This window comes from Cygnus olor, chromosome 5 (genome assembly GCF_009769625.2).
Source record: "Cygnus olor isolate bCygOlo1 chromosome 5, bCygOlo1.pri.v2, whole genome shotgun sequence".
NCBI lineage: Eukaryota > Metazoa > Chordata > Aves > Anseriformes > Anatidae > Cygnus > Cygnus olor.
The window spans coordinates 31,668,910-31,696,901 of record NC_049173.1 but is presented as its reverse complement, the minus strand read 5'-3'; the positions used below and the strand labels follow the sequence as shown (position 1 = coordinate 31,696,901).

General features: G+C 47.1%; 3 protein-coding genes and 1 long non-coding RNA gene across 6 annotated transcripts; 2 read left to right on the top strand and 2 right to left on the bottom strand.

Moving 5' to 3' along the window:
- The first annotated feature begins 1,696 nt into the window (after nt 1-1,696).
- Nucleotides 1,697-18,784, top strand: DNAJC17 (DnaJ heat shock protein family (Hsp40) member C17). 2 transcript variants are annotated; one of them, XM_040557505.1, is made up of 12 exons: nt 1,711-1,845; nt 2,169-2,318; nt 3,839-3,908; nt 4,945-5,003; nt 6,564-6,651; nt 7,035-7,117; nt 7,559-7,655; nt 9,148-9,197; nt 9,711-9,788; nt 10,482-10,562; nt 11,336-11,464; nt 18,571-18,784. In XM_040557505.1, the coding sequence occupies exons 1-12, from the start codon at nt 1,768-1,770 to the stop codon at nt 18,691-18,693; spliced, it is 1,086 nt and encodes a 361-aa protein (XP_040413439.1). In that variant the 5' UTR covers nt 1,711-1,767; the 3' UTR covers nt 18,694-18,784. The 2 variants fall into 2 exon arrangements, with proteins under 2 accessions (XP_040413440.1, XP_040413439.1); XM_040557506.1 differs by lacking the exon at nt 2,169-2,318 and having other exon boundaries at nt 1,697-1,845.
- On the bottom strand, nt 11,475-16,985 carry C5H15orf62 (chromosome 5 C15orf62 homolog). 2 transcript variants are annotated; one of them, XM_040557508.1, is made up of 2 exons: nt 16,427-16,985; nt 11,475-16,339 (listed from the first exon to the last, which is right to left on the bottom strand). In XM_040557508.1, the coding sequence occupies exon 2, from the start codon at nt 16,213-16,215 to the stop codon at nt 15,685-15,687; it is 531 nt and encodes a 176-aa protein (XP_040413442.1). In that variant the 5' UTR covers nt 16,216-16,339; nt 16,427-16,985; the 3' UTR covers nt 11,475-15,684. The 2 variants fall into 2 exon arrangements, with proteins under 2 accessions (XP_040413442.1, XP_040413443.1); XM_040557509.1 differs by having other exon boundaries at nt 16,769-16,985.
- A 266-nt stretch (nt 18,785-19,050) lies between the features above and the next one.
- Nucleotides 19,051-27,645, bottom strand: GCHFR (GTP cyclohydrolase I feedback regulator). The gene is made up of 3 exons (XM_040557510.1): nt 27,549-27,645; nt 24,579-24,673; nt 19,051-19,949 (listed from the first exon to the last, which is right to left on the bottom strand). The coding sequence occupies exons 1-3, from the start codon at nt 27,582-27,584 to the stop codon at nt 19,826-19,828; spliced, it is 255 nt and encodes an 84-aa protein (XP_040413444.1). The 5' UTR covers nt 27,585-27,645; the 3' UTR covers nt 19,051-19,825.
- LOC121070398 lies at nt 19,958-24,557 on the top strand. Its single transcript, XR_005820051.1, has 4 exons — nt 19,958-21,810; nt 22,160-22,266; nt 23,227-23,357; nt 23,476-24,557. It is a non-coding gene; the product is annotated as an uncharacterized LOC121070398 (long non-coding RNA).
- Nucleotides 27,646-27,992: the final 347 nt, after the last annotated feature.

The following is a 27,992-nucleotide window of genomic DNA, read 5'->3' as shown; positions in this document are numbered from 1 at the left end:
CCTAGTTCTAGCTCAGTCCCTGAAACCTGGGAAATCTACTGTCTGCTCATTCTTGGTTCCTCGGTCTTCCCTCCTGCTGTTTGTTCTGCACAAAGTGAGGAACACAAGGATCCCCTGTGGTGATCATGTGCTTTCATGATTCATGTCTCTCGTTTCCGGATTCACACATCAGATTAAGAGGGGTTGTAAGAGGTGCCCAAAGCAACACAATAAAGGCCCCTGTCAGGGCCCTCAAAGCATTAAGTCTTAATTGCCCTGATCAATTTCACCTGGACCCTCCATCCCTACACACATTGGCCCAGGAGCTCTATTTAAGCTCAGCCCTAGACTGCTCTTTTTCTTTTGATGTGTCAGATGAGTATTGGTCCCTACCTGGTAACGGAGCTTCTTGATCCAGACCTCAGCCTGTGCGCTAACTTCATCACTTGGCCTCAGCCCTGCCTTGTCATTTTGAACGTGTCTGGCACTCACCTGACCTGTGAATTGGCTTCTTGGTTTGGACTTGGACCTGACTTATCACCATGACACTGCCTGTGTCTGAGGGTAGGTTGCATGGTTGTGTGTCTATATTGTTGAAGAGAATGCCTTTAACATGTTCATGGAGCTATGTTGTCTGGAAGGTAAGCAGCTATCCATGCTTGTTCAATGTCTTCAGTGGTATTTACCGAGCTGCCTGACCTACAATAAAGGCTACAGACACAATCTCCTTGTGGCAGACAGTACAGCAATGTCTAGTGATACACAATCCCCGCTGTAAAGGGAAGCGGTCCAGATAGTTTTACTGCATGGGTTTCTGCCTGAAAGGAAAGCAGTGGCTAAAGAGGAGAATATCACTTTCTTTCTCTCCCTCTCTCTCCCCCCCGCCCCAAATATAAAAAGGGAAGCTGAGGAATAAAGGAGCTAGTTTGCCAAAGGCATGAAGATTGGCTTAGATGTGAGGTTAGACTGTAGAAGACCTTCCAAAAATCATGGTCTCTATCTACCTATAAAGCCATCCACAGTTTCTTCCTGCTGTATAGTCCCTTTAGAGAAAGAGAACAGCAGTATGTACTGGATAACTGTGCAAGAAGAGCCTCAAAAGAAGGCAGTCTCCTAACATAACCGCTATTAGGTGTGCTAGCACTCACATCAAGGATGAAAATGCAAGGGGCATACCTACAAAGTGGCTCTGATAATGCTTCCAATTAAGTATTTTAATCTACTGGAGACATGCCCCTTTGCTAGCTATCACAGGTCCATTTATTTCACATCATACGCACTACTGTGTATTTCACACTGAAGTGTGAAAGTGTAACCCATATTTAGCATGTTTTGGGGGACGGCCTTTAGCGTGGCTCACGCTTTCTAAACTGCTTTCCCAAATACAGGCCCCCGCAGCTTGGCTCCGAGGCCGGTACATAACTATATTCTGTTTTGGTGCTTTTTTCGCGTAGCGCTGACACAATTCTCCACAAGAAGGAGTTTAGGACTGCGGGGAACAAAAACCGTCCCTCCCCTGCAAGGCCCGACGGGAGTTGTAGTCCCTCGGCCGCTCCGCTATGCCGGCCACAGCCACAAGCAAACTACATCACCCAGCAAGCCTCGCGCCTTGCTGTGCCCGCTGGGAGCGGCAGCGCGGTCAGTAGGCGCGGGACATCCTGGTACATGTAGGCAGGCTCCTGGGCTTCTCCCAGCACTGAGAGCGGGGAGGCGGCGAGGGGAAGACTACATTTCCCGGCAGGCTGCGCGGGTCTGGCGGCGGCGCGGAGAGAAGCCGGTCGCTAGAAGATGGCGGTCGATAAGGACCTGCTGCAGCTGGACCTGTACGGCCTGCTGGGGGTCGGCGAGAAGGCGTCGGAGAAGGAGGTCAGGGCCGTGGAAGGCTCGGGGCGAGGCCGCCCCCTTCCCTCAGCCGTCCTGGGCGCCCCCGGCCCTGCTCTGCCGCTCCCCGGCTGGCCCTCGGCGGCCAGGAGGGGGCTCGGGGCTGGGTCAGGGGCTGCTCTCCTCCTCTCCTCCCCTCACGGTTGCCTTAGCGGTTGCTCCAAGTGCCGGCTTGGCACCAGCCTGCTCCTGCCCCGCTGCTGCCTTGTCCGGCAGCTGCTGTCGGCCTTGGCCGTAAATAATTCGGAAAGCCCACTTCTCCTCCTGTTGCCCCCCGCCCAACTTACCCTTCCCTTCTCACATCTTAGATCGTGTTTCTGAGGGTGAGATCTTCCCGAAGCGAGCTGCAGAGCGAGCCCCCGACAGTTAGTTCCTTTTGCCTTGTTTGTGCACCCTCACGAGCAAAGTTCCTCCGGTGTTTGCCAGAAATCCAGTTGCTAGAGGGCGTTCTAGGTACTGTAGGTTCCTAAAAGTAATCTTTAATTTTGCGGGTTTGGAATTACATGGTTATATTGTTTTGTTAATTTAATAGTTAAGTCAGTGCTAAACATCCGAAAGACTTACACGACTAAACTGGGAAGGTGACCTATTCCAGGGAAGTAACTCTCTGGGTAAAACTATTAACTGAACAAAATTAAAAGGAAAACTCTTTTCTTACCTTAAGTTTTCTTTTTTTTTTTTTATGGTGATAAAGAGCAGTAAAAGTACAATAAGGTAAAACTCAGAAGCTAAAGGCTGCCTAACCAGAAAACGTGCTAGAGGTTAGCTGGAAATTCTGTTGTAAACACAAAACAGGTGAACAAGCCAAATACAACTAATTCATAGGGTTGAATGAGATTAAGGGCTTCAGGTGGCATCAACTTCACTGCTGAGCTAGTTACTGGGGCTGAAAAAAGGAGGAGGAGATTACAAATGGGAAGTTATGATGTGACTTAAATTGACAAATGTAATTTAGAGTGCTGATCCTTGATATAAAATACTTGAAGCAACCAACACAAAGACCATTTGTATTCAGAGAAACTTTGCTGAAAGCTGTGAACAAAGGGGAGCAAAGCTGTTAAATAACTTCATTGCTTAGAGAAGCCTTATCTGAACTTGCTATGTAAATAGTTTCTGGTGTAGTTGTGACTGCATGGTGAGGAGACTTGCCGTTTACTAGGGTCTTGCTTATGGAAGAGACAGGATTAGGCCCGTAAGGCTTGAGCTCCACATTTTCCTTCCATCAGCTTTGTCCACCAGGTGGTGCCGGGCCACCACTTATTCCACACAATCTAACAAAAAACTGGCAGTCGAGCAGAGCAGCTTTTGTTCCTTTCCTTTCTTGCATGCAGATGTTTCCTTGAGAAAAGGAACTCAGATTATTAAAAACTTTACTAGTGACTTAGCCCATAAAGTTGTCAATTTTTCTGTGAAGTGTAGAAGAGATTAAGCAGTCTTCAGTCAAAATTTCTTCATCTTGCCAAGCTCAATTGTTGCTCAGTAAATGTCCCAAAGAGCTATAGCTGCAAGGAACACTGTATTCCTCCAGCTGGAAAACTGCCTCTGTGAACCAGACTTGGCCTTGATGATCAGGAGGATCGACTGCTGTAATACAGCGTACCTAGAGGTAAAACTTCCAGCTTTGAAAAGCTCAAACTCATTCAAAATGTGGCTGCCAGCCTACCAAGTACCCTGGGCTCAAATGCTTATCTTTGCAGAACAGTGTGATCTAAAAGGGCAGGTCACTGCACTGAAGTAGAAAACTGAGCTTTTCAGGAGTCTCGCATTATTACAGTAGACTGGTGAAAACAGGGAAAGGTATTTCAATATGATGGACTAATGGTGTGCTCAACATCAGAACTGGACTTTATTTTTCTGTCAGGCCTGAGGGGCCCACCCTGAGTTGTTTTTTTGATTCTGTAGTGTGTTTTTTTTTTAAGTTCGCATCTCAACATGGACTAAATGATATAAGTGGCAGATCTCTGTTCCTTTCTTGCAGGTTAAGAAAGCGTACCGTCAGAAGGCCCTGACATGTCACCCAGATAAGAACCCAGACAATCCCAGAGCAGGTAAGATGAAACTATATGGCTGCAAACCACTCGTGTTTATTTTCACATGTGGAGAGACTCCTGGAAGTGTTTAACGGCTTAGCTTCAGGTCTGTCTTTGTATGTAATTAAGGGAATGCCTGACTTTGTGTCATGTAATGTGTACGTATGCAGGATTAAGAGTTATTTTCAGCACTATCAGGTAGCTCAGGATTTTAAAGTTGAATGCATACATGCTGGTTTTAAAAATACAAGTGTTAAGTCAATGCTGAATTTTTATTTGTACCACTCAAAATCTTCCCATACGATACTTGAATCATGGATCTTTGACTGTCTTAAATGTTTACTGGCTGGTCACTATTTTAATTTATGCCTCTAGCAATCAGAACTTCGATAACAAGCTTTTAAATCAGTATTTTACATTTATATCAGTAACTGGAAGGACACTGTTCATCAAGACACCTCAAAAGAAACATTGTTCTCTATCTTGTGTTTTCCAAATTGATAGACTACAGTCTTACAGACTGAAGATTTAAAGCTGTAGTGTGGGGATTGCCACCAGGAAAAAATATTTTTAGTGGTGATAAGAGTAGAGCAGGAGGTTTTGATACATGCAGAAGTTTGGGAGGTTGTTTAAGTGTATGGGGAGACCCCCAGCTTATGTGTATATTCCTCCAGGAAGAGGGTGAGCAACGTCGCTGTGAGATGGAGAGTTTGGATCTCAGGCTGAAAAGCTACTTTTGAGACAGAATTTGTTTGTAATGTTCAGTCTGGCTGCAAATTGAAGAATTGTGTCTATAGATGGGTTCTATTGAATTCATGTTTGCAAGGTTTCTTTTAAAAAGAAGTGGTTGCAGTTTTTGTTTCTTAATTTGCACAGGTTTAATAACCAGATAGCCAACCTATAACTAGAATCTGGCTTACAAAATGCTTTGGAAAGATTTTTTTTCTTTCTGATGTTCTGCAGGTCTCTTCCATAAGGGATTGTCTTTTTTGGTTCATCTCCAAGCCACTGCCATGGTTTTCTGCATCTTACCCTTTTTTCTTCTAATTCCCAGCGGAAGTCTTCCACCAACTGTCTCAGGCCTTAGCTGTGCTAACAGATGCAGCAGCAAGGGTAAGGATGCCTATCCCTCTGTAATGTTGGGATTGTGTGGCGTTATTCTGTGCGTGCATGCTGGAGAAGTAGTGAATAATCTCATCCTGTCTGCCTTGCTCTGTGCTCTCTTCTCCAACTGAGCTTTCATGAATGCAAGTCTTGTCTGTTCCCTGTTGTTGTCCAGGATATCTAATAGTAGGCACCAGATAAGGACTTCAACAAATGTTTTTTTCCTGATCTTATGTGCAGGGAGTAGCTTTGTTTTGTGGCACATGTGAGATACCGTTTTAATAATGTGCTCAACTGGGATATATCTATCTTAAAAAAATAACCACCACTTTCAGGGGTGCTTTAAATTTGTGTGACAACAGTGTATTTGCAGTTTGCTTGAAATCAAGGTCTGACAAATAGTATCTAGACATGTGATCACTAGGACTCAAAGCACTTCTTTCAGTGGGGCATGAGAGACTTGTAAACTGAAAAGCTCATAGTCGTGATCTCTCTCCTTTTGCTACATGAGCTTTGCAGGCTGCCAGATGTAGCTTGGACTCTGTTCTTGCTGCGAGGAAGTGTTTGAGTGCCTACTGCTCAAGGCCTGAAAGTAATCCGAACATGTGAAAGGAAAGAATAAAAACAAAATGAAAGCAGGCCAGCGTGAGCAAGTAACCCTATCCAGATCAACTTGAGAGAATTCATATAAAATTTTTAGCTCATAAGACCTAAAAGCATGAAATAGCTCTTCTCTTTTCAAATACTGGCAAAGATTGTAATGTTTGATCCAGGGGGCAATGATGCTTTTGGTATCCAAGAAGTTTTTGGCTTGTATACCTAAAAAGGAAAAAAGTGTTTAGGAAATGGTTCCCTTGCATAAAGGGAAAATACCAATTTTTCTTATTTATAAAGCAAGAGCAGAGCTCTCATGAACAATTATTCAAACAAGGAAGATGCTCAAGTGATGTGTTTGAGCTTCTGTGTAGGGCCATGCTTTACCTACTACAGAAAGATTCTGAAGGTTGATTAACAAATTATTCACTGGATTGCGCAGATGTCAGTGAAGCTGCCAGTTTACCCTGTTTCTTAAGTCTCTCTACGTGAATGTTAATGTGCTATTGCACTGAAGAATTCTAATGTTCTTTGCTCTTGATACATTCATGTCAGTCAAGCATCTGTCCTGCGAGTAAATTCTTCATATAAAATAAAACCTTTTTAATCATAAAGCTATGCCCTAAGCCAAATCTGAATTGTTTCCAGTGCCCCTAAAGCTACTTTTGGCCTGTTCCTGAAAAATACATATTTTTCCCACCTCTGAAGATGGGTGAGATTTTTTTCTACAGTCCACTTTGCATTTACTCCTAGACTTCCTCATCCTTTCAGGCTGTGTCTGGAAATCCTGGGGCCTCTTATCTTTTAGGATATGTGTTAACGTCCAACGTTTTTAGAAGTGCTAGCAGGAAGCAGAAAATGCTTCACCTCCTCTTAAGCAGTGTTTTGATATCTGACCTCTCCTTTATTCACAGCTTTCATTTTTTTCCCTATTGCTTTATATGTACTTACACTGTTCTGTTGGCTCTTTGACAGGCGGCATATGACAAAGTGAGAAAAGCCAAAAAGCAAGCAGCAGAAAGGACACAGAAACTTGATGAGAAGAGAAAGAAAGTAAAGCTTGGTAATAAAACTTAATTTTCTCTGGGCTTGGAGTCTTCATTAGCTGGGTGCTTGCATTTCTTCTGCTGCTGGAATTTACCACTAATTGTTAAACTGCTCTTCATCTGTGATGGCTGTTTTTTAAGCCCAGTATAATATAGTAGCCATCTGAAATATCTAATAGTCATAGCTAGGGATGGCAAGTGTGGCTTTTGATGACCATTAGGACTGCTGATATATGGCTGCACCTGGGCTGAGGAGAGATAGCAGAGCATCAGGTCTCTACTTTGAATCTGTTGTAGACAAAGCAAAGTTTGGGATCGTTCCATCCACCTCTGGACAGCAGTGTCATCAGTGAAAATTCTCTTTGCATTGTTTTAATTTTGTTTTTTTTTTTCTCTGCAGATCTTGAAGCCAGGGAACGAGAAGCTCAGGCCCGTGACAGTGAAGAGGAGGAGATCCGGATAACAAGGACATTAGAACAAGAGGTAATGATCATTTTAAAATTCTTAAACTGTGTTTGAGAAGAATAACTGAAAGACTTTACATTCATAATGCAAACCACATGAAGAGGTATAACAACTCTGTGTAGCAGTCATTCAGCCTTTTGGATTAATGGGCTCTATGAGAGGCATGTGGAGCAGTCTGGTAGATGTCTCTGTCCCAGGGTTTGGGGTTTTGTCTACTCTTTTGTGTAGCAGAAAGTAACAGCTAACTGGGTATATGCTGGCTGATAGGGACTGTGTCAGTAGGATCACAAGGGATGCAATTATTATATGAGCACTGGAGATGGCATGGGGGAACAAGGGGGAGGTTTGCCCCCAGGAGATGGGGGAAAGGCAAAAGTGATCCTTGGCAGTCTTCAGCTGGCATGAGCCAAGTGTGGAACTGTGCACTGAGATATCCATGCTGTCTTAACTCTGCTCCAGATAATACGACTGCGTGAAGAAGGCTCTCGTCAGCTTGAAGAGCAGCAGAGGCTCATTCGAGAACAGATCCAGCTTGAAAGAGAGCAGCGCATCCAAGGTGAGAATAGGTGAGACTGGAGTCCTTAACCGAACTAAGTTGCCCCTAGGACTCTTACTTCTCTGCAGATGGAGCAGGGCTTGCATGCAAATGCAGCTTTCTGACTTGGTCACATTGCCATGTATAGGATCGGATCCTACTTAGCACCTTTTTCAGGGGTAAGTCAAAAGAGGAGCGTTTCTGTGAGGCTTTTTTCTTATGTGGCATATTTCTGCTCCTCTACAATAAATATTCTAAAGAATTGGGTGGCCTGATGTGGATCCCCACAGGTGTGCTGGAAGAAAACCTAAAGTCCAACTCATCTGTCACAATTAAAGCAGTCAGTGTTGCACACACAGAATAAGGACTGATTCAAGGTTGCCAAAAAATAAACCCACCACATGTCGTTGGGGCTACTACCTCTGTATCCCTGTGAAAATTCTTAGTACCCAAAAGAGACGCAGTGAGGAGAATGAAGTTTTGCATAGTCTGTGGTTGCTGAGGTTTTACTTCCTGGAATTTAATTTTCTCCCTCTAATTCTTATGGGCTGCTTAGTAGCTGTGGTTAGCTTCCCTTGTAAAAAGGAGGGGATGAGGTGTTTCTAGAATCCCAGTTCGGCTCTGGGATTCTTGAAACTCATTCCCATCCCCATATCTCCCTAGTGATCTGCCTTTTTTAAATATTCTGTATTTCTGTGGGCTTAAAATGCAATTTTATATTTCAGGAAGTTCTGTTCTGCTTTTCAAAACATGTTAGTGCTGCTCAGGGCTTCAGCTCAATAGAAAAACTTACTGTCTCTTGCTTCCTACCCCTTTCGTGTTCTGGCTGTTGCCATAGTATAAGATTTTTTGCTTTCTCACAGGAAAAATGTTGATCTAAGGAATAAAAAAAAAAAAACACCAGAGGTCCAGATGCAGAAACTCTGTTTTGGGGTTCCCATGGGTTTCCTGTATGACAGTCTATAAGCTGTTCAGCCCACCCTAACCTCTCTTACTTAATTTCACATATTGGAAATTGGGAAGGATGTTGAGCATTTACTTACCATAAATCACTTTTTGATCCTCGGAGCAGGAGCAGATCACTATGACGTATTTTGCTATTAAATATTTAGTTGCAGGGCCAGATTAAATTCTTAAGCTATGTCTTAGCATTTTTTTGTCCTCCCTTATTTTTCCTCATTTGTTCCTACCAGCACAGCCCCTTTGCAGGGAGAAATGTCGCAGAATATAGCATGTCTCACACTTGTGTTTTTAACTTAGCTGTTTTCTGACCTTGATCATGGGCAGCCTGGGCATCACGGAAGGAAAAAATGCAGACATCCAGTATTGAGTTTACACTACAGCTCGTACTGATACCGTTGTGTAAGACTTTTGGGGTGCTGAACTGATCTAGTGCAAAAGAAATCCAGAAGTGTGCTTGCTGTATTCTCAGAGCAAATTTTGTGCTAAAGCTGTTTAGCTGATGAATTTTTAACCATGTCCTTTTCATCTTTATTTTCTTTCTCCTCTTTAGGCAGGCAAGAAGGAAATGGAGCAGAAGGCAGAATAACTCCCAAACTCAAAGTAAGACATCCCTAGAAAGATGGGTTTTGGTAAAAACTGGTAGAACTTCTGCAGTTTTGGAAAACAGAAGGGACTCCTCTGCTGAACCGGCGTGCCCCTTTGTACAGAGGTGGTGAATCTCCTCTACTTAATGCACATCATGCATGCCGACAGCTCCCCCATGCATGTGTTGCTGTGTTTAAAGCACCCTTCCTTCCCTATCCTTTTCTCCTCTACTTTCTGACCTGAATGTTTCAGCCATCTCTGCTTTAGGCACTGAGAAACGTCTGTTTTTTACCCTGATATAGCCATTAATATGCCTTCAAGTTTAATTTTAATTCTAGTTAGGCTTTTCTCACTGTTCCACAAATAATTTGTTCCTTTTTTGTGCTGATGTCAAAGTCATTGTCTTGGTATTCTGGGACTGTAGCTGTAAATAGCAAACTTGATTATTGTGCAGGTGGTATGAGCTGTATTCAGCATGGCAACGTGTGTTCAGCTGGACAAAATTAACTTGTTGCATTTGTTTCCTAGCTAAAATGGAAATGCAGGAAAGAAGATGAGTCAGGAGGGGGATACTCGAAAGATGTTCTGTTGCGGATTCTCCAAAAGGTCCTATCTGATGTTTCTCTATTCTGTGATCTTTCCCTGCTCTCAATGCTATAAGAATGGATAGTGAATTTTGGGAAGCTCCATATAAACCAGAGTAGCTCATTTTCTTCTTTGCTGAGCCCTCTTGATCATGCCATTTCCAGAGATCATCGGCACAATCCATTAGCTGTAACTGCTCCTGAGGTGCACCTCTGTCTTGTTCCCAGGAGGGACTCCTAGTGAAACAGAGCAAATGCAAACTCTTCCCCTTCAGTGGTTCGGTCCATGTCCTTTATAAGGTTTAGACAGGCTCTGTGGTTATGGTGCACTTTTACCTTCACTTTAAGCACTATGCATTAACTTCTCTGGGGAGTTGGGAGGCAGGAATAGACAAACCTTTGATCTGATTAACCCCAGCACGTGGTCTGTATTTTTCCTTCATATGAGTATCTCCCGTAGCTCTGACTAAGCTGAACAATCCTCTTGCATTAGGGCTCACTGGAAGCAAAGTGTGTAGCTACATGTCTCCCCAGTGCTGTTCCCTGGAGGGACAGGAATTATGACAGGTTGGGATGAATGGGAGACTGTGCAAGACAGAAAGGGTGACAGCTCAAGCCACCTGTCTGTGAAGATACCTCTTCTCTTTGCAGGTACTCCATATGTAAACTTCTCTTTTTGTTATTAACTTTTCTTTTTCTCTCTCTCTCCTAACAGTATGGTGATGTTCTAAATTTGTTGATCTCCAGCAGGAAGACTGGGAGTGCAGTTGTGGAATTTGCTACGGTTAAGGCTGCTGTAAGTCTGGTGGAGACCACAGATGTGTGCAGTGGAAAGTGGGCAAGAAGGTGCTTCAGAAGGGAAGGGTTTGCTGTCTGACAGCCTGGAAACGCTGCCTTGTCATTAAGGCAGTGGAGAAGGGTAATGAGAGTCTAAAGGTATAGATGCATGAAGGGAGTGGCAAACCTTGAGGTGTAAACCCAGAGCAGATCATGCACACAAACAAGCAGGCTGTGCATGTAAGCAGCTGAGGGAAGAGACACTGCTTTAAACAGCAGACATTAAGCTATTTAACCAGCTCTCACTGAGGGTGAATTACCAATTGTGGAGATGGGCTTAATGAGTCTTAGAGGTTATATCAGGCATTTGCAGTTTAAAAGAAATCTAAATGTCTTGACTCACAATGAGTTATAATAATTCATGTTACTGTGGAAGCAGAATGCATCAGTTACCCATGTTTTAGTAGTTCCATCAACTTAAATTTACACTACAAGAGTCTCTTTATTCCTTGTCACTGTTCTTTCACTCGATATATTCAAACAGTCAAAAAAAAAAAAAAAAGACAAGAAAAACTGTCTGTGCCCTGTTTATCAGAAGTACTGTCAGTGATATGTTCTATCTGTGCTGGATGTGGGTATGGGACTTGAAGGGTGCTTCTCATGTAGGGCAGCTGTGAAATCTTCATTGGCATTGGTAACAGGCTGAGATAGAAAAATCTCGTAAGACTGTTAGTGAAATGTGAGGGAGTGTGACCCAAAATTCAGATGGTGATAGAATATTTTCATTGATAGGAGATGGCTGTGAAGAACGAAGTTGGCCTGACAAATAATCCTCTAAAGATTTCGTGGCTGGAAGGCCAGCCCCAGAACAATCCCAGCACTGTCCTTTCTGACAGCAGTAGTCAGCCTAGGACTTCACAGGTAAGGAGAACATACGCTGCTGTTACCTAAGTCTGTTTCTATAGTAACCCAAATTTAAAAGGATGCATTGCATTTATGGTAAGATGCATTGATTCCTAGCAGAGCTGGAAAAGAAGCTCTTAGTGAAAGGTTTGGCTTTCTGGTGATCCTTTTTATGCTGAAGCGGTGGCTTTTTTAAAGGACCTTTTGCCTGAGTAGCAGCACACTGAGGCACAGGCTACTTGAGTGACCGGATCTTTGCACAATGTGTCTGTCTCTCTCTGAAAAGTGAAAAACAAGGATGCTTCTTGCTCAACACGAAGCTTCTAATGCCATTCTTCTGTGAATTTAGTAGACTTTGTGGGAAACCTCTGGCTGATAGCTCACTAAAAAAGAAAACAGCTCTCCTAGAAGGCAGCTTTAGGGAGCTCTGGTTACTGCATTCAGAAGAGGATGGAATTTCAGTGCTGAAACCAAACCTATGTTCTTAGGGTTTGCAGGAGGGAAAGAAAGTAATATCAAATTGAATATCCTTGTAAAGAGGCCTTATTGTCTGGTTTGGGTTGCCTTCACCAGTGCTGTTAAAGCTTGGTAGACGCTTCAAGTACAAGGTATTTGCTAACTCTTAGCTGCTTCCTGTTTGTTCCACCAGATGATCAATCTGAAGTTGTTGCTTCAGTCACAAAATGCGTAAAAGGCAACAACAACTAGTGGTTTAAACATAGAAGCCAAATCACTCCTTGCGTAGGCAATGCTGCAGCAAATTGTTGGCTGTCAGTTACCCCCTGCTCCTGTTGCCTCTTGCAAGTAGGAACTATATCCACTTCTTTTACAGCATGTTAAATTCTGTGCTGTAGAGCTCAGTGTAGTCTAAGTGTAGTATATCTCATGTTCTGCCTGTTTTCTGGTCTAGTTGGTAATTCCTTCCCTGAGACAAAGTGCAGAGGGGCCTGAGATCCTCTGGTTATTTGAGTTCCAGTTCAAACTAAATGTGACACTTCCTTCCCTCTCCTTTTCCCCTGCCTTATGTGCTACAGGTGTCCTTAGTCCACGTCTGTGTCTCAGTCAGCCTTGTATGTGTTCATGGCCTAAATATTGTAGTGGCTTGTGAGACTGTTCAATGCATTCTCTCCTGACTTTTCAGGTATTTTATTTACAGAATTTACATATCAAAATGCCTTGCTGCTATCCTAGTTTTGTTTAGGGTTTTATGTTCTGTCTGAACAGCCTGGGCTGAGCCAGCATCATTTCCCAGAGATCTCAGGCAAAGGCAGAGCATCTTAATTCAGTAGCCAAGCGGATCTTCATGCGTGGTGTAGAACCAGTGAGCCCTGCAGACACAGCAGATTCACAGAGTTGGGTCAGAGTGTTAGAAGACAATTTGGGAAAAAGCAGAATCAAGTCTGACTATCCCTCACTAGTGGAGAACAAGAACTGTCTCAGAGTTCATTCATACCTGAGGGGGTCACTAGTGCAAAAATTGTTAATGGATTCTTGCCTCTGTGGGTTCAACTGTGAAAGACTTAGCATTTGACTAACTTTGTCTTGGCTTCTTTCCATGACCAAAGCTTTGTTAGTTTGAAACTGCAGCGTCTGCCTGCTGCAAAGGATTAGCCTGGTGGAGCCAGCAGCAAGGCAGGGCAGGCTGAAGCAGCTGGTGGTGTTCGTGCTGTGTGGAGGTGGTGACTCACTTCTGTCCAGCACACCTTCATCAGTCCTGTGCTAGCTCTCAAAATGGTGAAGAGTTATGGCCAGTGGCTTGTATCCTTTCCCAGGAGTTGCACTTGTGGTGCTTTTCCTTTCTACTGCTTTTGTGTAAGCAGCTGCAACTCTGCTTGCAGTGTAGTCTTGCTGTCTAGGCTAAGATCTCTGAGCTGCTCTGGTTCCTTTTCCTACTCCCTACACCATGCCTTCCCCAAGGCCTGCTGCTGCTTCCACAAAGATGTTTCCAAAACAAGTAACTTGGTCATCACTTCTCTTGGCTGTATTGCTTCTAGGTGTCTTATCCTCTTTGTTCTCAGCTCTTAAATTCTAGACTATCCAAAATGAGGTCTTTTGGGTATCAGTTGCCACTGCCCTGATCTACTCCCTACCTTATCCCTTCATACCCAGTCTGGCTTTCCATCCACCACAGACTACATTCTCATTTTCAAGCTGCACTAATTTCATTCTGATTGAAGCTGCCCTCATTTCCTCTTTGCTCTCTCTGGGTAGCTCCTATTTTTGTCTGATTCCACCCCCTGTTTGCTCCCACTCTGTGCAAATGAAGCTCCTTCCCTGCTCTGCTTCGGAAAACAGCTGAAGAGCTGCACTGTTCTCATGGCAACACACTCACTACTCATCCACTTGTGCTCTATGCGTGGGGTACTCAGCCAGGAGCTGTGCACCAAAGTCATCAAATAACAGAGCTGCAGACAGGCTTGACCAGGGCAGCTTTGGAAGCAGTTCCTAGGTGAAAGCAAGACTGCCTGCTGAAAGGTCGTGTTGTTGGTCTTGAGGCAGCAAGTTGCAAGTTATTTGTCTCCACGGTTTTTACTGTTTTTTTTTTTTTACTGGCTTGTTTCATCCCACAGCAGGGGATGAGTGTTGTTCAGCAGTTTTTGGAGAACTGCTGGAGCTGAATAGGAGTGTTAAGCTTGAATTACAAAAGCTGTGGTTTAACTGCTATTACTCTAGGCAATTTGAGAGCAATGATTGTTTGATTGCTGCAGCTCTGAGTGGCTCAAAGCATACAAGGACTGTATAGTGCTGTGAGGAGCACCTTTTGCCTCCACAACAGCATGAAGCACTTGCTCATGGGAAGGTCAGCCTTGCATCTGTACTAGTGGTATCTCCCTACCAGTGCACCACATTTGTTTTGCGCCATCCATTCAGCCACAGTAATGTGCTGACAAAAGCCTCTGGCATTCTCTTGCATCTTTTCTAAGCTCCTTTGAGGCTTCAGCAAATTCACGTTATCTGACTTTACTAGATTCCTATCAGGCTGTAGGTTGAGCTGTCTGTGCCTTCTCTGGAATCTGAGCACAGCTTCTTTTGGAAGCTGTAGCCTGCTTCCAAAGCTTATGGTTGTTAAGGTCTGTTGTGGTGTTTGTCTTTTTTAAAAGGGACCTGCTATCTAACCTACCTATGAAAAAAGTTAAGACGTTGGTGACCCAGCAGCTTCTGCAGTGTCTTTTTAATAGTTCACCCCTGATCCTGCCTAAAAAGTATTCAGCCAGGCAGAGCACTTCCAGCCTACAGGGTGAAGAACTGCGTTCATTTCAGCGCTAGATCTTGGTCCTGATCTGTGTGCACTTTCCCTCCCCCCTCCCAGGGGAAGACAGAATACCAGCAGCTCTAGCCGTTTCCCAGCCCAGAAAAGAAGAGCAATGCTGCTTTCCCCACCCTCATAAAAACCTGAAGTGCCAGAGGATAAATCTTGGTCACTGCAGATAAGGGACCTGTGCTCTTGATGCCTGGCCTTTGTTGGTTTGGCTTGCTACCAATGAAATGAGGCAACAAGACATTTCCAGTCACAGATGCATTTATTCTTCCATGTCTGTACAGCTGATAGATCAATGCATGCTTCAAGCAGCAGTATCTAGAGAAATTTCTTCTGTTAGTAGACTAAATGAACTGCTCTTGCTGCGTTATGAGCCTATATAGATGCTTACCTGTTTCCAGGCTGGGAGTGCCAACTGCACTTGAGTTAGGGGAAAAGAAACTGACATTTAAAAAAAAAAAAAAAAGAGGAACAGCTTTGATTTTTTCACACTCAAACGTGGTGGGAGAAGAAACATCAGTTTCTGTCTCTTGACCATTGCCGTAGCTATGGCTTTGAGATAACAATGCTCCTGTCTCCTTACAAGCTGCCTGCTTATCCACAAATGATGTATGCCATACCCCTTTCTGTCCATGCTCCGCAGTGTCACATCCACATCCCCCAAATACCAAGTCTTTTGCCAAACAATGCCATTCTTCTGTGAGTTGGAGATACACAGTCAAGAGCGGGAAATTCCCAGCGTGGAGAACGGAAACATGCCCACAAGGTTCCAGCAGACAGTGCTCTCATCTAGGCATGGAACCTGTCAGCTCCCTTCTGAAGGACTTCTTGGCAAGGACAAGAGCAGTCTGTCATGGATAAGGCAAGAACAACAGAACAGACCACACAACAGGGGTGATGCAGTATCCTTCCTCCTGTTAGGACTAGAGAAACTGGCACCAGCAGTAGGTAAATGTGATACATTAAATCATAAATACCTTCAAATGGCGTAATCTCTTGGATTCTGTTTCCTGAGGGTCTGCAGAACGTCCTCAAGAAGCGATAGCCCCAAATCCACTTTGAAGGACAGGAAAGGATCAGACAGATCAGAAAGAGTGGTGCCATTCTGGGAACTAGTCTCTGAGGTCCCGCAGTCTGTAGCCTGCTCCTTGTGGAACTGAGTTTGAGTGGCTTTGTGGTATTGATGAGCAGCACCAGAAAAGGAGACGTCAGAGTGAGAATCTGTATGATCAATGATGTTCGGGCAGCTAGAACTGTCCAGGTACAGCCGGGGAGGCTTAGGAGGTGCTTGTGCCTTGGCTAGGTTTTGCTCACTCTGACATGACAGGTAATCAGACTTGTCCTTCAGTTCCCTCAAGCATTCCCTCTTCTGGCACTGTCCATCACTGTCCAGTGTGTGGCTGTTCTGATTCAAGATAATGACTTGGTTGCCCAGCTTTTTGTGTCTCCTGAGTGAGAAACGTCTGAAGAACGTTGTGGACTTAATGGATCCTCTCCGCCAAGTATCCATGCTGATGAAAGGCAAAGAGAAGAAAGAAACTGCTGACTCTTCACAGTCAGGTGTTGAACTTCAGTCACAGGCTCAGCAGCAAGCCACACAACAGGAACAACTTCTTCCTTCCCTGTTCCTGTAGCTGGAAGGAAAACAGAGAAGCTCGTATTGCAGGAAATGCAAACTTCACACTACATCCCTGCGTTCAGGAGCAGTTGCCCCATCTTACATATTAGGGAGCCTCCTTCGGTGGAGAAGGAATGGTGATGTCTGAGCTTATTAAATCTGTGCTGCAGAAACAAGCTGATGAAGAATAGCAAAGGCACACAGTCACCATGAGAACAGATTTAATCTAGCATCTAGAACAGAAGGGCACTCTGGTACCATGGTAACCAGCCACCTTCATGGCGAAGGGCATGGTATAAAAATCTCAGTGGGTGGTTAGGAAGGGATCTGGTGACTCAGTCACACTGAAGGAAACCAAAGAAATAGTGGAATGGAAATTTAAAAAGCAGCAAAATGAAGATGTAAAAGATAAGCGTTAGGAAAATTGAATGCAAAATAGACTTACACTGTGTCGGAGAAGCACCTGAGTCCAACAGGCAGAGGAGAGAGACAGCTAAAGTTCTCGGAGAACGGTGACCACCACGCTCACCAGTATGCTGGGATGCTGGAAGAAGAAGCAAATCCAGGGATGATTCAGCCAGGTTGGACCCAGAGCGGTAGAAATCCACGCCGCCTTCTCTTCATGTGCCTCTTGTCACTGCTTCCCTGGCTGCAGTTCCCTGTGCGTATGTATTTGTTTTGAGCCAAGCCCTTGCTGAGTCAGCCACGTCAGAAACTGGGTTTTACACTATTGGTAATTGTCAGGATTGCAGGAAGTAGGTGTGTAAAGTGGCAAAGCATCAGCCCACACTCTGCCTGGGGAGAAAGCAAGCTCCCTCAGAGGCACCCAGATTGCTTGAGAACCGTCAGTGTGAACGTCAACTTGTAGCCCATCTTGAATCAGACTGCTTCTTCCCTTTGTGCTCTCCGTACTGTCACTTCTGATGGCTTGTTGTATCAGCAGGGCTCCCAAATGAGGCCGGAAATAATCTCTTCTCTGTTTTAAATTTAAATCCAGAGTGTGAGGTAGTGATTCAGGTTTGTATGGGTGACTCATTTACATGAGTCTCATGTAGGCTATTTCATTCAGCCAAGCAGATGTCAGTGAATATCTGTGGTTAGTGGACAGAAGCTTTGAAGAAACCTCGTTCTGCCACTGAGGTCTGATACAATCTGTTGCTTTCTCAAACACTATGGAAGTCTGTGCTGCGCAGTACCGAAAGGTTATTTCATTCATGCAGTTCCAAAGACACCAATTTACAGCATCCCAGTCTCTTAATTCCCCCATTTTTTCATCTATTGTGGGCTTCTATTTTGTCCTCACAGCTAGGCACTCTGCAGCTGGAGTAACCGCTTTGCTGGCACATAGTAGCAAATTTACCCTTGCACTGTTTTCCCGCAGAAGCTTTTGCTATTCGATTGTCGTTTCAGCCCTTCTGTTTTCTGTTCAAGATGTCCTTAAATCACCACTAAATCTAGTTCCTAGAAAAATTAGCGTGAGATTTCTTATGTTCACCTTTTGTCAAGATGCTTTTATTTCTGCCTGAACTGTCAAGCAAATGAGATGAATGTTTCCAAGCATTGCGGCACGTTGAATACATCTGAAATCAGTAAGGCCACCTACTAATGCTAAAAGGCTTTTGAAAACAGAGTGCCAAAACCGCCACTTTGCTCTGAGATAGCAGCTGTCATTTGCTGCCTACATTTATTAGGTAGTCTGCAGTCACCACTTAACTGACATGACGGTTGCTACCACACACAGCAGAAAGGCTCCAAGAGCTTTTGAGAACAGAAACTCCTGTGCCAAGTTTGGGAACATACCTGGTTTTCTTCTGTGCAGCTACTTTCATGCCTAAACCACAAGAGTTTGATTTTATGGCATTAGCCTTTGTAACGGATGAAGTGTGTGCTGGACTTGCAGAGCAAGCTTGTCATCCAAAATAACCAGCTGTGTTTCCCCATCCAACCTCTGTGAGCTGGTGAGAGTAGTTCCGGGATCAAGAGGGTATTTCAGCCACCCTGCCTGTTCTATTCTTTCTTTCCACTGACACTATCAAGGGTCAGTAGCACTGTTTGCTACGAAGCCAACCACTTTCTGTAGGCCAGGCAGCTTTCACACCTTACCTGATTTCTCTAGTGTCATACTGCTACAAATGGTCTGCCTGACTCAAATGCGGGTGTTCTGAGTGTGGCTTTTGGAGGGGGGACCTGTGGGAGCTTTGCAGTGTGTGCTGTCCTTTACAGGTTGCATTTGTTTTCTGCTTCCAGGCGTCTGTAGTCTCAGAGCGGGATTACGAGAGCCTGGTGATGATGCGGATGCGCCAAGCTGCAGAGAGGCAGCAGCTGATTGAACAGCTCAAGCGCGAAGATGAGGAAGAGTCTCACACCTAGCAGGAGAGAGTATGGATTCTCCCCACCCCATCATTCCATTTCCAAAGCTGTTTCTTAAATTAAGCCAATAAACATCCTTTTTTAAAACTGTTGTAGGAATACAGACTGCATGTGACTGCAGTGCTTTCCAGAGAACAGGGAAAGATGGCTGCATAAGCTTCAGAGTAAGTGTTACCCTGTCAGTCTGCGTACTCAGAGTAGCTGCTCAGTCAGAGGACAGGATTTTGAGACGTGCTATCTGAACAAACACCAAACCGTTCAAAGCCTGGAGCTCTGTAATTCCTGAAAGCGCTTGCTTGGGAGCTGTGAATCCAGCAGGCTTTGGGCACTTCAGAACAACCCACACAAAGATGTAGGTCTCTTCAGATAAATATTTTATTGGGGTTACCTTTACAGCAGAATTGATGTACAGTCCCAGACAATCCAGCATTGCAACTGTTGCTGCTATGTTTACAGAGCGGATACCTGAAATGTTCACAAAACCTTTCTGTACTGATCTAAGGTATTTCAGGAACCACCGTGTTATGCTTGAAGGGCACTCTTGGGACCGAAAGTCTGATGCTGCTAACCATGATTCAGTATGGGAGGGAAATTGGCCTTGCTGCTGAGTGGAGGGATTCTCAAAGAGCACTGTGTGAGATTAGCAGTTCCTGCTTTCATTTTGGGGATGAGACGGTATGCCATCTGTGCTTGACCTCTCATCCCTGCCCCCCTAAGTCTGGGAGGAGGCATGTTCTGAACTCCCATTTAACATGTACCCCCAGGACAGCCCTGAGGAACAGACAGGCAAGTCTGTTATTTGAGCTCCTTCCAATGCATGCTAAATAGATTATTAAAATGTAAAAAGATGGTATTTGCCAGACTGCCATTTGGATGAATGTGGAGTTAAAGCCATCTGTTGTGTGTGCCTGATACTGTCTGGGCTGGGATAGCTTCCTCCACCCAGGCCTTATGAAATGGCAGGGATGGTGAGTTTCCATTAGGTGAAGTCTTGCTCCCACAACACTCCTCCCCCCACACCTGAGCATCTGGAACAGAAACAAATTACTCAAGGAAAAAAGCTTGCTTTAAGTCCTGTGTGAGGTGATTGCCAGCAGGGTCCTTCCCCAGATGGAGTGCAGAAGTCTCCTCGCTATTCCTTGTGGAGGCACCACACCAATGTCTGGCCCACGCCCGTCATGCTGACCACGCGGTAACCGCAGCTCTCCAGCTTGTTCAGGACTATCCGTGGTGCATCGTCCACGTAGTATTCCCAGCTGCAAGCAGGAAAAAGAAGAAAGATGAGGTGGAGAAGGAAGAGACAAGAATTTCCTTGTGGAACTGAGTCTGCATTGCTAATAAACTGGTATAAAACACTGCAGTGACCGCAACTGGCATACTGCCTGTGTGTTGCAACATCTTGGTTAACCAGATGGGGAAGGACAAAACCCACAGCTTCTAAACCAAAGAAAAAGCCTACCCAGAATGGAATTCAGCTTTAAATTGAAGTGTGGTTTGGGGATCAGTTGTCCAAAGCCACGTGTTTCACGGTTAACTGGGCTGAAACTGCAGCGGCGGGAGTTTGCAAGTATGCATAGCTCAGAATTCATGGAAAAATAGGGTGGTCTCTGCAAAGCAGGTGAAAATGTAGGACAGCAGCTTCAAACAGTGTCTTAACAGCACACAACAGCTAGTGCTTTTTCTTTGCTGTGAGAACATAGCTGTTCCCATGTTCCTGCAAGTAGCAGACCTAGCTAACAACTTGCTGGGCCTAATACCTTCCTGTTACTGGGCCCTGTTTGCTGTTGCTGGCACCCAGGCTTCTGTTTACGTGGCTGGGCTGTTCTGGAAGCTTTTTACAGACTGATTCAGGTGTTTCAAAGGAATGGGAAGCCAATATTTTATGTATGTCAAAGCATGTCTGTGAGTCAGGGGCTTTTGTGAGCCCGTGCTTGAAATTTGGGGGTTGGGAGACAAAAATGCTGCCTTCAGCAAGCATTAGGCATTTGGAAAAATAGAAGTCCTCTGTCCTCAACACAGCTGCCAAATAAGGTGGAGCACAGGATCCTCTACCCTGGCAATTCACAGCAGTTGTATGCCTGTGGATGTCTGAGAACCGATACCTGGGATCTTTGTCTAGCTTTTGCTCCTTTACAGTTTATGTCAGCTCTGTGCGCTTGGAGCAGGAACTACCCTTGCCTCCACCTGGTCCTTCAGGCTCAGCAGAAGACCTGAGGGCAGACCTGAGGGCTGTGAGAATGCTCCCACCAGAAAGGAAATAGGTGGTGGTCGTGGAGTGGAAGAACAGCACAATACGGACACAAAACGTGCTGAATGAGCTTGGGAAGCAGCAGAGCCAAAATGGCAAGTGTCACCTTCAGTGCTGGCTTTGGCAGCCTTTCTGTTCCTCTAACACAGCCATTTTGGCTGCAATATTTATTCAAGCAGATGGGATGAGCTTCGTAATTGTTCATTTCTTAGATGACTCACTGTGCCAGATAAGCTGATAATGATGGGCTATGGGATCTTCGGTGATCTTGTTTGGGCATCTTCACAAAGCCTGTCCTGACTTTCATACCAGTAACAATAAAAAAGACCGAAAAGCATTTGCAAAGTTTCTAAGGTTGCAAAACATTAATAGTGGTGAATACTTTTTAAAGCCTGAAATAACACCAAGATGTGAAAGTTTTTTTCAGTTTCTCAAGACAGACTATACTTTGCTATAATTATAGATGGGGTGTAAAGATAATATGTATTATTATAAGTGTCTTTGAACTTGATGCTTTCTCTAAGAGGCTTGCTACATACCCTTTGGATTCACATGTTCAAGTTGGTAAATATTATTGCCATTATGCAGAAGGAGCTGAGGCAGGGATTGTTTGCTATTTGTAGGAGCCTAAAAAACTGACTGGCTGAGCTAAAAGCAGAAGACAAGCTGAGTTGCCTAGGGCCTTAAACACAACTCTGCGTTGAATGAAACAAAAGATCACACACAACGTGTATTGAGCACACCGCCCTCTCCGTCTCAATCAGGATGGAGTGGCTGGGAACATTTGTAAAGCCTTTCTTCCCAGCCAAGAGCCACCAGGGAACAGGGAAGTCGCCCCAGATGGGAGAGGACTTCTGCACATGCACATTGTAAGTACACGACCCTAGCTGCCTTGCCTCCCAGATGTGCCAGAACTAGACGAGTGAGTGGTGCGTGGGGATGGGATTGAGATGGAGCAGGAGTATCCTCAAAACGTGGGGATTTCTAGCCTGTTATGGAATGACTTTCTATTTAAAAGTAGTGATGGAGCAATCTCCTGGTGATATGCACAGCAGTCCTTTTAGCTTCCTTGGGGATGGGTTTTGACTGTGCCCCTGGGAAACAGGTACGTTAGGGCGCTAGTGGCTGCCTTGGACCTCAGCTCCCACAATCTGACAAGCAGGCGTCAGCTTTCATTTCAGACCCAGCAGTACTGATTAAGAACCCTTATAATTACAGGAGGTGCTTATAATTACAGGAGGACATCGCCGAGTGATCATCCACACATGCACGTCCACCTGGGCATGCAGGTTGCCCAAGAAGCCCCTGTTCTGCAGCAGCCAAAGGTCAGCTTTTGGATTCTTGACCCCACATGGGCTGGGTCAGAGCCTGGCTCTTCCCTGACCCAGATTCCTGTGGGGTTTTGCCCCTGCACGTTAGATAAGGGACCGACAATGCATGCTGGCAGCTGATGCAGCTTAACGATGTGCCATTTGCAGGAGCTAGTGCAGAACTGCATAACAGGATCTGTGCTCCCCTTTATTAGAGGCAATTAAGCACTACCTCTGTGTATTATAGTGCTCCAGCTGGTCCGTGCTGCTTAGACCTTTTCTTTCAGGCTCCCTCTGAGCTCCTTAGGTCATGCTTAAGATTTTGGGGCTCACAGTGCTGCGGAAAGGGCAGGATTTGTGGCATCCTACTGCCAGGCTTACTGCTAGTGCAGCCCTGCAGCCAGGCAGAGGGAGAATCCTGCTTGGCTGCGGTGCTTTCCTTCCTTCCTGGACGTTTGTTGGTTTTTTTTTTTGGCAGAAGGGCGGATGGGGCTCACCCTGCTGGCATGTCGCTGCACCTCTCGGGGTGTCAGCAGCCACATTCCTGCAGGGTTGTTTTCTCCACCCCCTGTTGCTCAAGCGCACCCGGGGAAGATGTGCTGCAGGAAAGCAGTGGGGTGACCCTGGGTATGACACAAGCTGTGACAAGAAGCAGGTGGGGCAAGACAGAGCCCAAAATGCCTACCAGGCCACGGACACAGGCTGCAGCAGGAGATGCAATAAAAAATTCCCCAAAAGAAGCAAAGTCTGGCACTCCTGTTCCTTCCAACTCTGCATCTCCTCCCTGGCTGCTGGGGCAGGCAGCGTGGGGGCATTTTGCCTTTCTTTGCTGTTCCTTTACTCAAATCCTAGAGTCGCCTCCATCTCAGGAGCCAGGAGCGCTTTGTCCTCCTTGAAGCCTCTTCTGTTTTTCCCCTCGGGTCTCCTTTCTCCTATTGCATAACTCCCTGCCTGCTTCTGGGCTCGGCTTCACAGGCAACAGCATGAAGCTGACACTGCTGCCAATCTCCTCGCCACCCACGGGGTTGGGAATAGCAGCACGGAGACGGCTCAGCCCTGCAAACCCACCCCAGAGCTGCAAGCGATGGAAAGGAGAGATTGAAGAGGTTAGGATGAGCCCTCCTGCAGAGGCAGGTGGCCCGAGCTTGTATTTGGGAGGGTTTCTCTTCACCAGACAACCTTTGATTTTTATTTTTTTTCCCCTCTCTTTCTTTAATTTTTTAGGTTTTTGGTGCTGCGACAGTGGAGGAGCTGGACCTCGATGCTTGCCAGCCTGGTGCTGAGGAGGTGGGTCTTCCCAGCCCCGTCGGCGGCAGTCTGAGAACATTCTGGGACCAAGAAGCCCCTTCTGCTTCATGCCTGGTTTTCCTCCTACTCCTCCTCTGTGCTGCGGCGCGAGTGGGCAAGCTTGAGCAGAAATCTGACTGTTCCCCTCTGTTTTAATTTGCATTTGGGGGGGGTTGTTTTGCTTTGTCTTGGAGAAAAACAAGAAGTTGAGATACCCAATAGGGGGGGAAAAAAAAAGTGGGCCAAGATGTAACAAACAGGATGGCAGCATTTCCAAGTTGCACCCTGCTGAAAGCTGTTGTCAAACTTGGTGTGGGCAGAGAGAGACGCAGGGACGCAGGGAAGTGTCAGATATGTATGGCTTAGGAACGCGCAGGCTGGGGACATGGAGCAGCTCTAACCCTGGGGCTCAGCTGCCCAAGGAAAGGCTTCAGGAGCTGTCAAGAGGGGCTGGTTCAGGTGCGCATTAACGGGGAGAAAACTCAAGCTAGGGTGGGGAGTGGGCAGGACAGGCTGTGGATGAACATCTGGGGTCATTTGGCACCAAAACAGGCCAGAGCAAGGCTGTACAGGAGGAGGGATGGACTCAATTTGCTTTTGAGCATCTCGGGGCTGGAAATGGTAACAAGACAGAGGAGGTTTGTCTTTGAGAGCTAGGGATGGGATAAAGGCAGATAGTTATGCAGAAAGATTAAAGTGCTCACTGTGCCTGTTTTATTTCAGCCAGGGCATGCGTCAGGTAGCAATCAGAAGCATCCCAAGCAAGTAAGGATGGGGAGAAGGTGGGTCAGGAGCTAAAATGGGGTCACAGTGAGGAAAAAAAAAAAGAAAGCATCACCTCCTGATGTATCAGGAAGCATTTCCTTGGGTGAGCACTAACAGGCAGGGACAAGGACACGTGTGTGCCCCTCCAGCATCGAATTAGTGCTGGGATTAAAAGTGGGTGTGCAGCCGGAAGGTGCTGCGGTGAATACGAGGAGTGATGCTCTTGGGTAAATCTGGAGAGGAAAGAGCCTGAAACATCACGGAAATGCACTTACAAGTGGTTCCCCAGCATGTTCCTCTTGGTGGCCCCCAGGTAGCGCATCAGGCTGGGATCCGAATGCTCGTCTCCCACCATGGTGGGGCCAACCTCCTGCAGGGAAAGGCAGCAGGTGAGCGATGTGCAGCCGCGTGGTCAACCCTCCCCACTCCTTGGGACGGTGAGTTGTAACAGGAAGGGAATTGTGCCCTCGAGAAAACAGGGTTTCCAGTGCCACCCTTAAGAGCACTGACGTGAGTTCCTCCGCCTGTAGGAGCAGAGGCGACATGTCCCAGCTCAGGACAGAGCCACCCGTGCATCCCAGGAGGGGACCTTGGTGGCTTTGCTCCTGGAGAGCCACCTGCTGGCTGAGCTCACAGTGTCTCTGGTCCCTGGGATCCAGCTCTGGGAAGTCTGTAGGGCAGCAGCAGGGTGGTACTCGTGGCCTCATCACACAAAACCAGCAAATCTGTTTTGAAATGAGTCCCCAGGCCAGTTAGAGGCTATCTGCCTGTCCTGGCAGAGGATGGCTTTGGAACAGCTCCGCTAGCAAGGAAGGGTGAGAAGATGGGGACAAGGAGGTGCTGTGGGGTGGTTTGGGCAGAGGAGCACCCATGGGATGAGGAAGAGCAGTCACCCTCTGTTGGAGCAGCGGGCTGCAGCCGTGAGTCACGGCGCCACCAAAGCCACCAGGTGGCCTTCCCACACGTCATATGAAGGGGACAGGGACGTTTTCACTCAGCACTCCAGAAGTGTTATTTTATGAGATATTTCTGGTCTGGACAATTTCCAGAACCAAGTAACAGGCCGTAGCAGAGAAGTATAGCTCCAGAGTGACATCCATAATAACTGCCTGCCTCTGGACCGTCCCTGCACCGATGGGGAGCACCCAGCCCCCCCACAACACCAAAGCCAGAAAAAACAAAGACCACAGCCTTAAACAACAACAAAAAAAAATAATAAAAAAAAAAACTTAGGGTTTTTAATTAATTCTAATAGGAGGAGCTATTACTCCCTTTTAACTCTCTCTTTTAACACTACACGTGTAAGTTTGCAAGTGAAAACTTTCTGAAGAATGTCCCCACCTGCTGGCACTGCCATCATCAACCTACATTAATTATTGATAATTTATAACGTGCAGAGGGCTGCTCAACCCTGAGTAGCACCCAAAATAAGTTAAGCATCACCCAGATCCTTTCTGACCCCTCTCCATCACCCCTTGGAGGAAGCTCAGCCCTGGGACAGGACAGGGTCTGTGAGACCCCAATAGATGGTGCCTGCAGGGTCTCCTGGGCCGCATGCTCTGCTGTTACACCATGGTGTAAATGGGAAGCCGTGCACCTTGGCCCTGAGTTTGGCAATGAAACAGTCAGGCACTCGGACAGCAAAGGCAGCAGGGAATTGGTATTTGGTGTGGAAAGCTCAGGTGGATGTGGTCTGGGAAGGCTGAAGAGCAGAGAGGGTGAAACCCTGACGGCACCCGTCTACAAACCAGCAAACTGCGCATTAACCGCAAGCCTCTGTCGGACCCCAATTAGAAAGCGCTCGCACAGCGCTGCTAACCAAACATCCCCTTGTGCTGTGCAAACACGCAGGCACGCTCGACTGCACGGAGAGATGGAGACACAAACCAAGGAGGAGGAAGAGCCGCTGGTCACTGTGCATCTGATCCTGGCTGCCTGCATCCCATGGGGGATGTGCCACGGGGGAGCGAGCGACCTGTCCATGTCCCCACCCCAGCTGCTGCCAGCAAAAGGCAGCAACGTCTGTGTCCCCCCCTGCTCTGCCAGCACAGACCCTTTCCAGTTGTGGCTGGATGCCAGGTTTCAGGCTGTGAATGTTTGCTTTGCGCTGCTAAAGAGCAGAGTTTCCAAAGTCTGCAGGGCAAAGTGCGTTAACCTGTAGGTATTTCAGTCCACCCTGCTGCATGCGTTTTCCTGAAGTGCTACAAAACGCATCTGTGCCATGGTTTGTGCCCATCAGTCCATAATCATTCAATCAACCGGTGTGACACCAAATATCGCTGCAAACAGAGATGTTTTGGTGCGATGGCATCCTCCTCAGACAGACTGCATCTCTCACCAGACTCCTGCCAGCTTGTTGGTTTGTTCGTTTCCCCATCGCACCCTTCCCGTTGCAAAACCGCGACATCGCACTTTGGCCTTCAGACACTATTTGATATAGTTCCCCTTGGGAAAACAAAAACCAAACCCTCTAGACGTCTGCCTGCTCCTGCGGGCCCAGCAGGACGTGCTGGCTGCCAGTGGGACAGCAATCGCTAGGAAGCAAGGTTTCCTCTGCGCCTTTTTAGGGGAACAATGGGTCTCAGCCGCAGTCCCTGCCACGGCTTTGGGTGCTGCGCAGCCACCCTGGTGCCAGTAATGCCCTGCCCTTTGGCTGTGGCCGTGTTTTCCACCGTGACAGCCAGCAGGGCTTTTCAGGAAAGAGAAAAAACCTACGGTGAGCACACATGGATTACTTTCTTTGACTTTCATGGGCTCCTGCAACAAGTTTCCCAAGCAAACTTGCTCGCTGTTTGAGGGGAGCGGAGCAGCACTAGGGGCACCTGGGTGCTCTCCTGCTCCCCACCTCACCCAGGCGAAGGGTCGGGACGAAGGGAAGAGGGCGAGGGTGGCTGCCCACATCCCTGTTCACCCAGCGGCTCCCCCAGCCCCTTGGGGCAGCCCCCCCAAGCCCCCCAGCAGCAGGTGCAGGGCGATGCTGCGGGCAGCAGCGCGGTGCCCAGGAGGAGCCCCCCCCATCTCCATCACCCCCCATCTCCATCACCCCCATCTCCATCACCCCCATTTCCATCTCCCCCATCTCCATCACCCCCCATCTCCCCCATTTCCATCGCCCTCATCTCCATCACCCCCCATCTCCGTCGCCCCCCTCTCCGTCGCCCCCCTCTCCGTCTCCCCTCTCCCCACGCGCTCCCCCCGAGCCCCGCAGCCCCCGGGGGAGCTGGGCAGCGGCGGGGCGGACTCACCATGCGGATCTGCGTGCTGACCAGCAGGTACGGCATGCTCCCGACCCCGCCGCCGCCACCCCCGGGGCTGTGGCCGGGGGCGGCCCCTCCCGGCCCGCCCCGCAGCCGCCCCCGCTCCGCCCGCGGGGAAGGATGCGGCCGCCGCGCTGATCCCTCCCCGAAGAGGAGCCCCCGGGGGGCTCCCGAGGTGGCCCGGGTGGTTCAAGAAACCGCCGACGGCTCGGGGGCTCCGCAAGGGTCCTGGGTCTGCTCTCCGTCCCCCCAAAAAGGTCGAGGAGACAGAAGGAGATGGGTGATGGAGAGGAAGGTGATGGGCAGGGAGAAAAAGGACAGGGAGGTGGTGGATGGGGAGGTGGTGGATGGGGAGATGAAGGAGAGGAGGTGATGGCTCTGGCGGTGATGGAGCAGGAGACGATGGACAGGGAGATGAAGGACAGGGAGATG

What these genes read in the sequence shown, in the direction of transcription:
- GCHFR (XM_040557510.1), bottom strand. Translation starts at nt 27,584, where the DNA reads ATGCCGTACCTGCTGGTCAGCACGCAGATCCGCATG. An exon ending in TCAGCACGCAGATCCGCATG is followed by an intron (nt 24,674 to 27,548) that starts GTGAGTCCGCCC and finishes CTTTCCCTGCAG; the next exon opens with GAGGTTGGCCCCACCATGGT. An exon ending in AACATGCTGGGGAACCACTT is followed by an intron (nt 19,950 to 24,578) that starts GTAAGTGCATTT and finishes TCCTGCTTGCAG; the next exon opens with CTGGGAATACTACGTGGACG.
- DNAJC17 (XM_040557505.1), top strand. Translation starts at nt 1,768, where the DNA reads ATGGCGGTCGATAAGGACCTGCTGCAGCTGGACCTGTACGGCCTGCTG. An exon ending in GAATAACTCCCAAACTCAAA is followed by an intron (nt 9,198 to 9,710) that starts GTAAGACATCCC and finishes TTTGTTTCCTAG; the next exon opens with CTAAAATGGAAATGCAGGAA. An exon ending in TGTTGCGGATTCTCCAAAAG is followed by an intron (nt 9,789 to 10,481) that starts GTCCTATCTGAT and finishes CTCTCCTAACAG; the next exon opens with TATGGTGATGTTCTAAATTT.
- C5H15orf62 (XM_040557508.1), bottom strand. Translation starts at nt 16,215, where the DNA reads ATGGATACTTGGCGGAGAGGATCCATTAAGTCCACAACGTTCTTCAGA.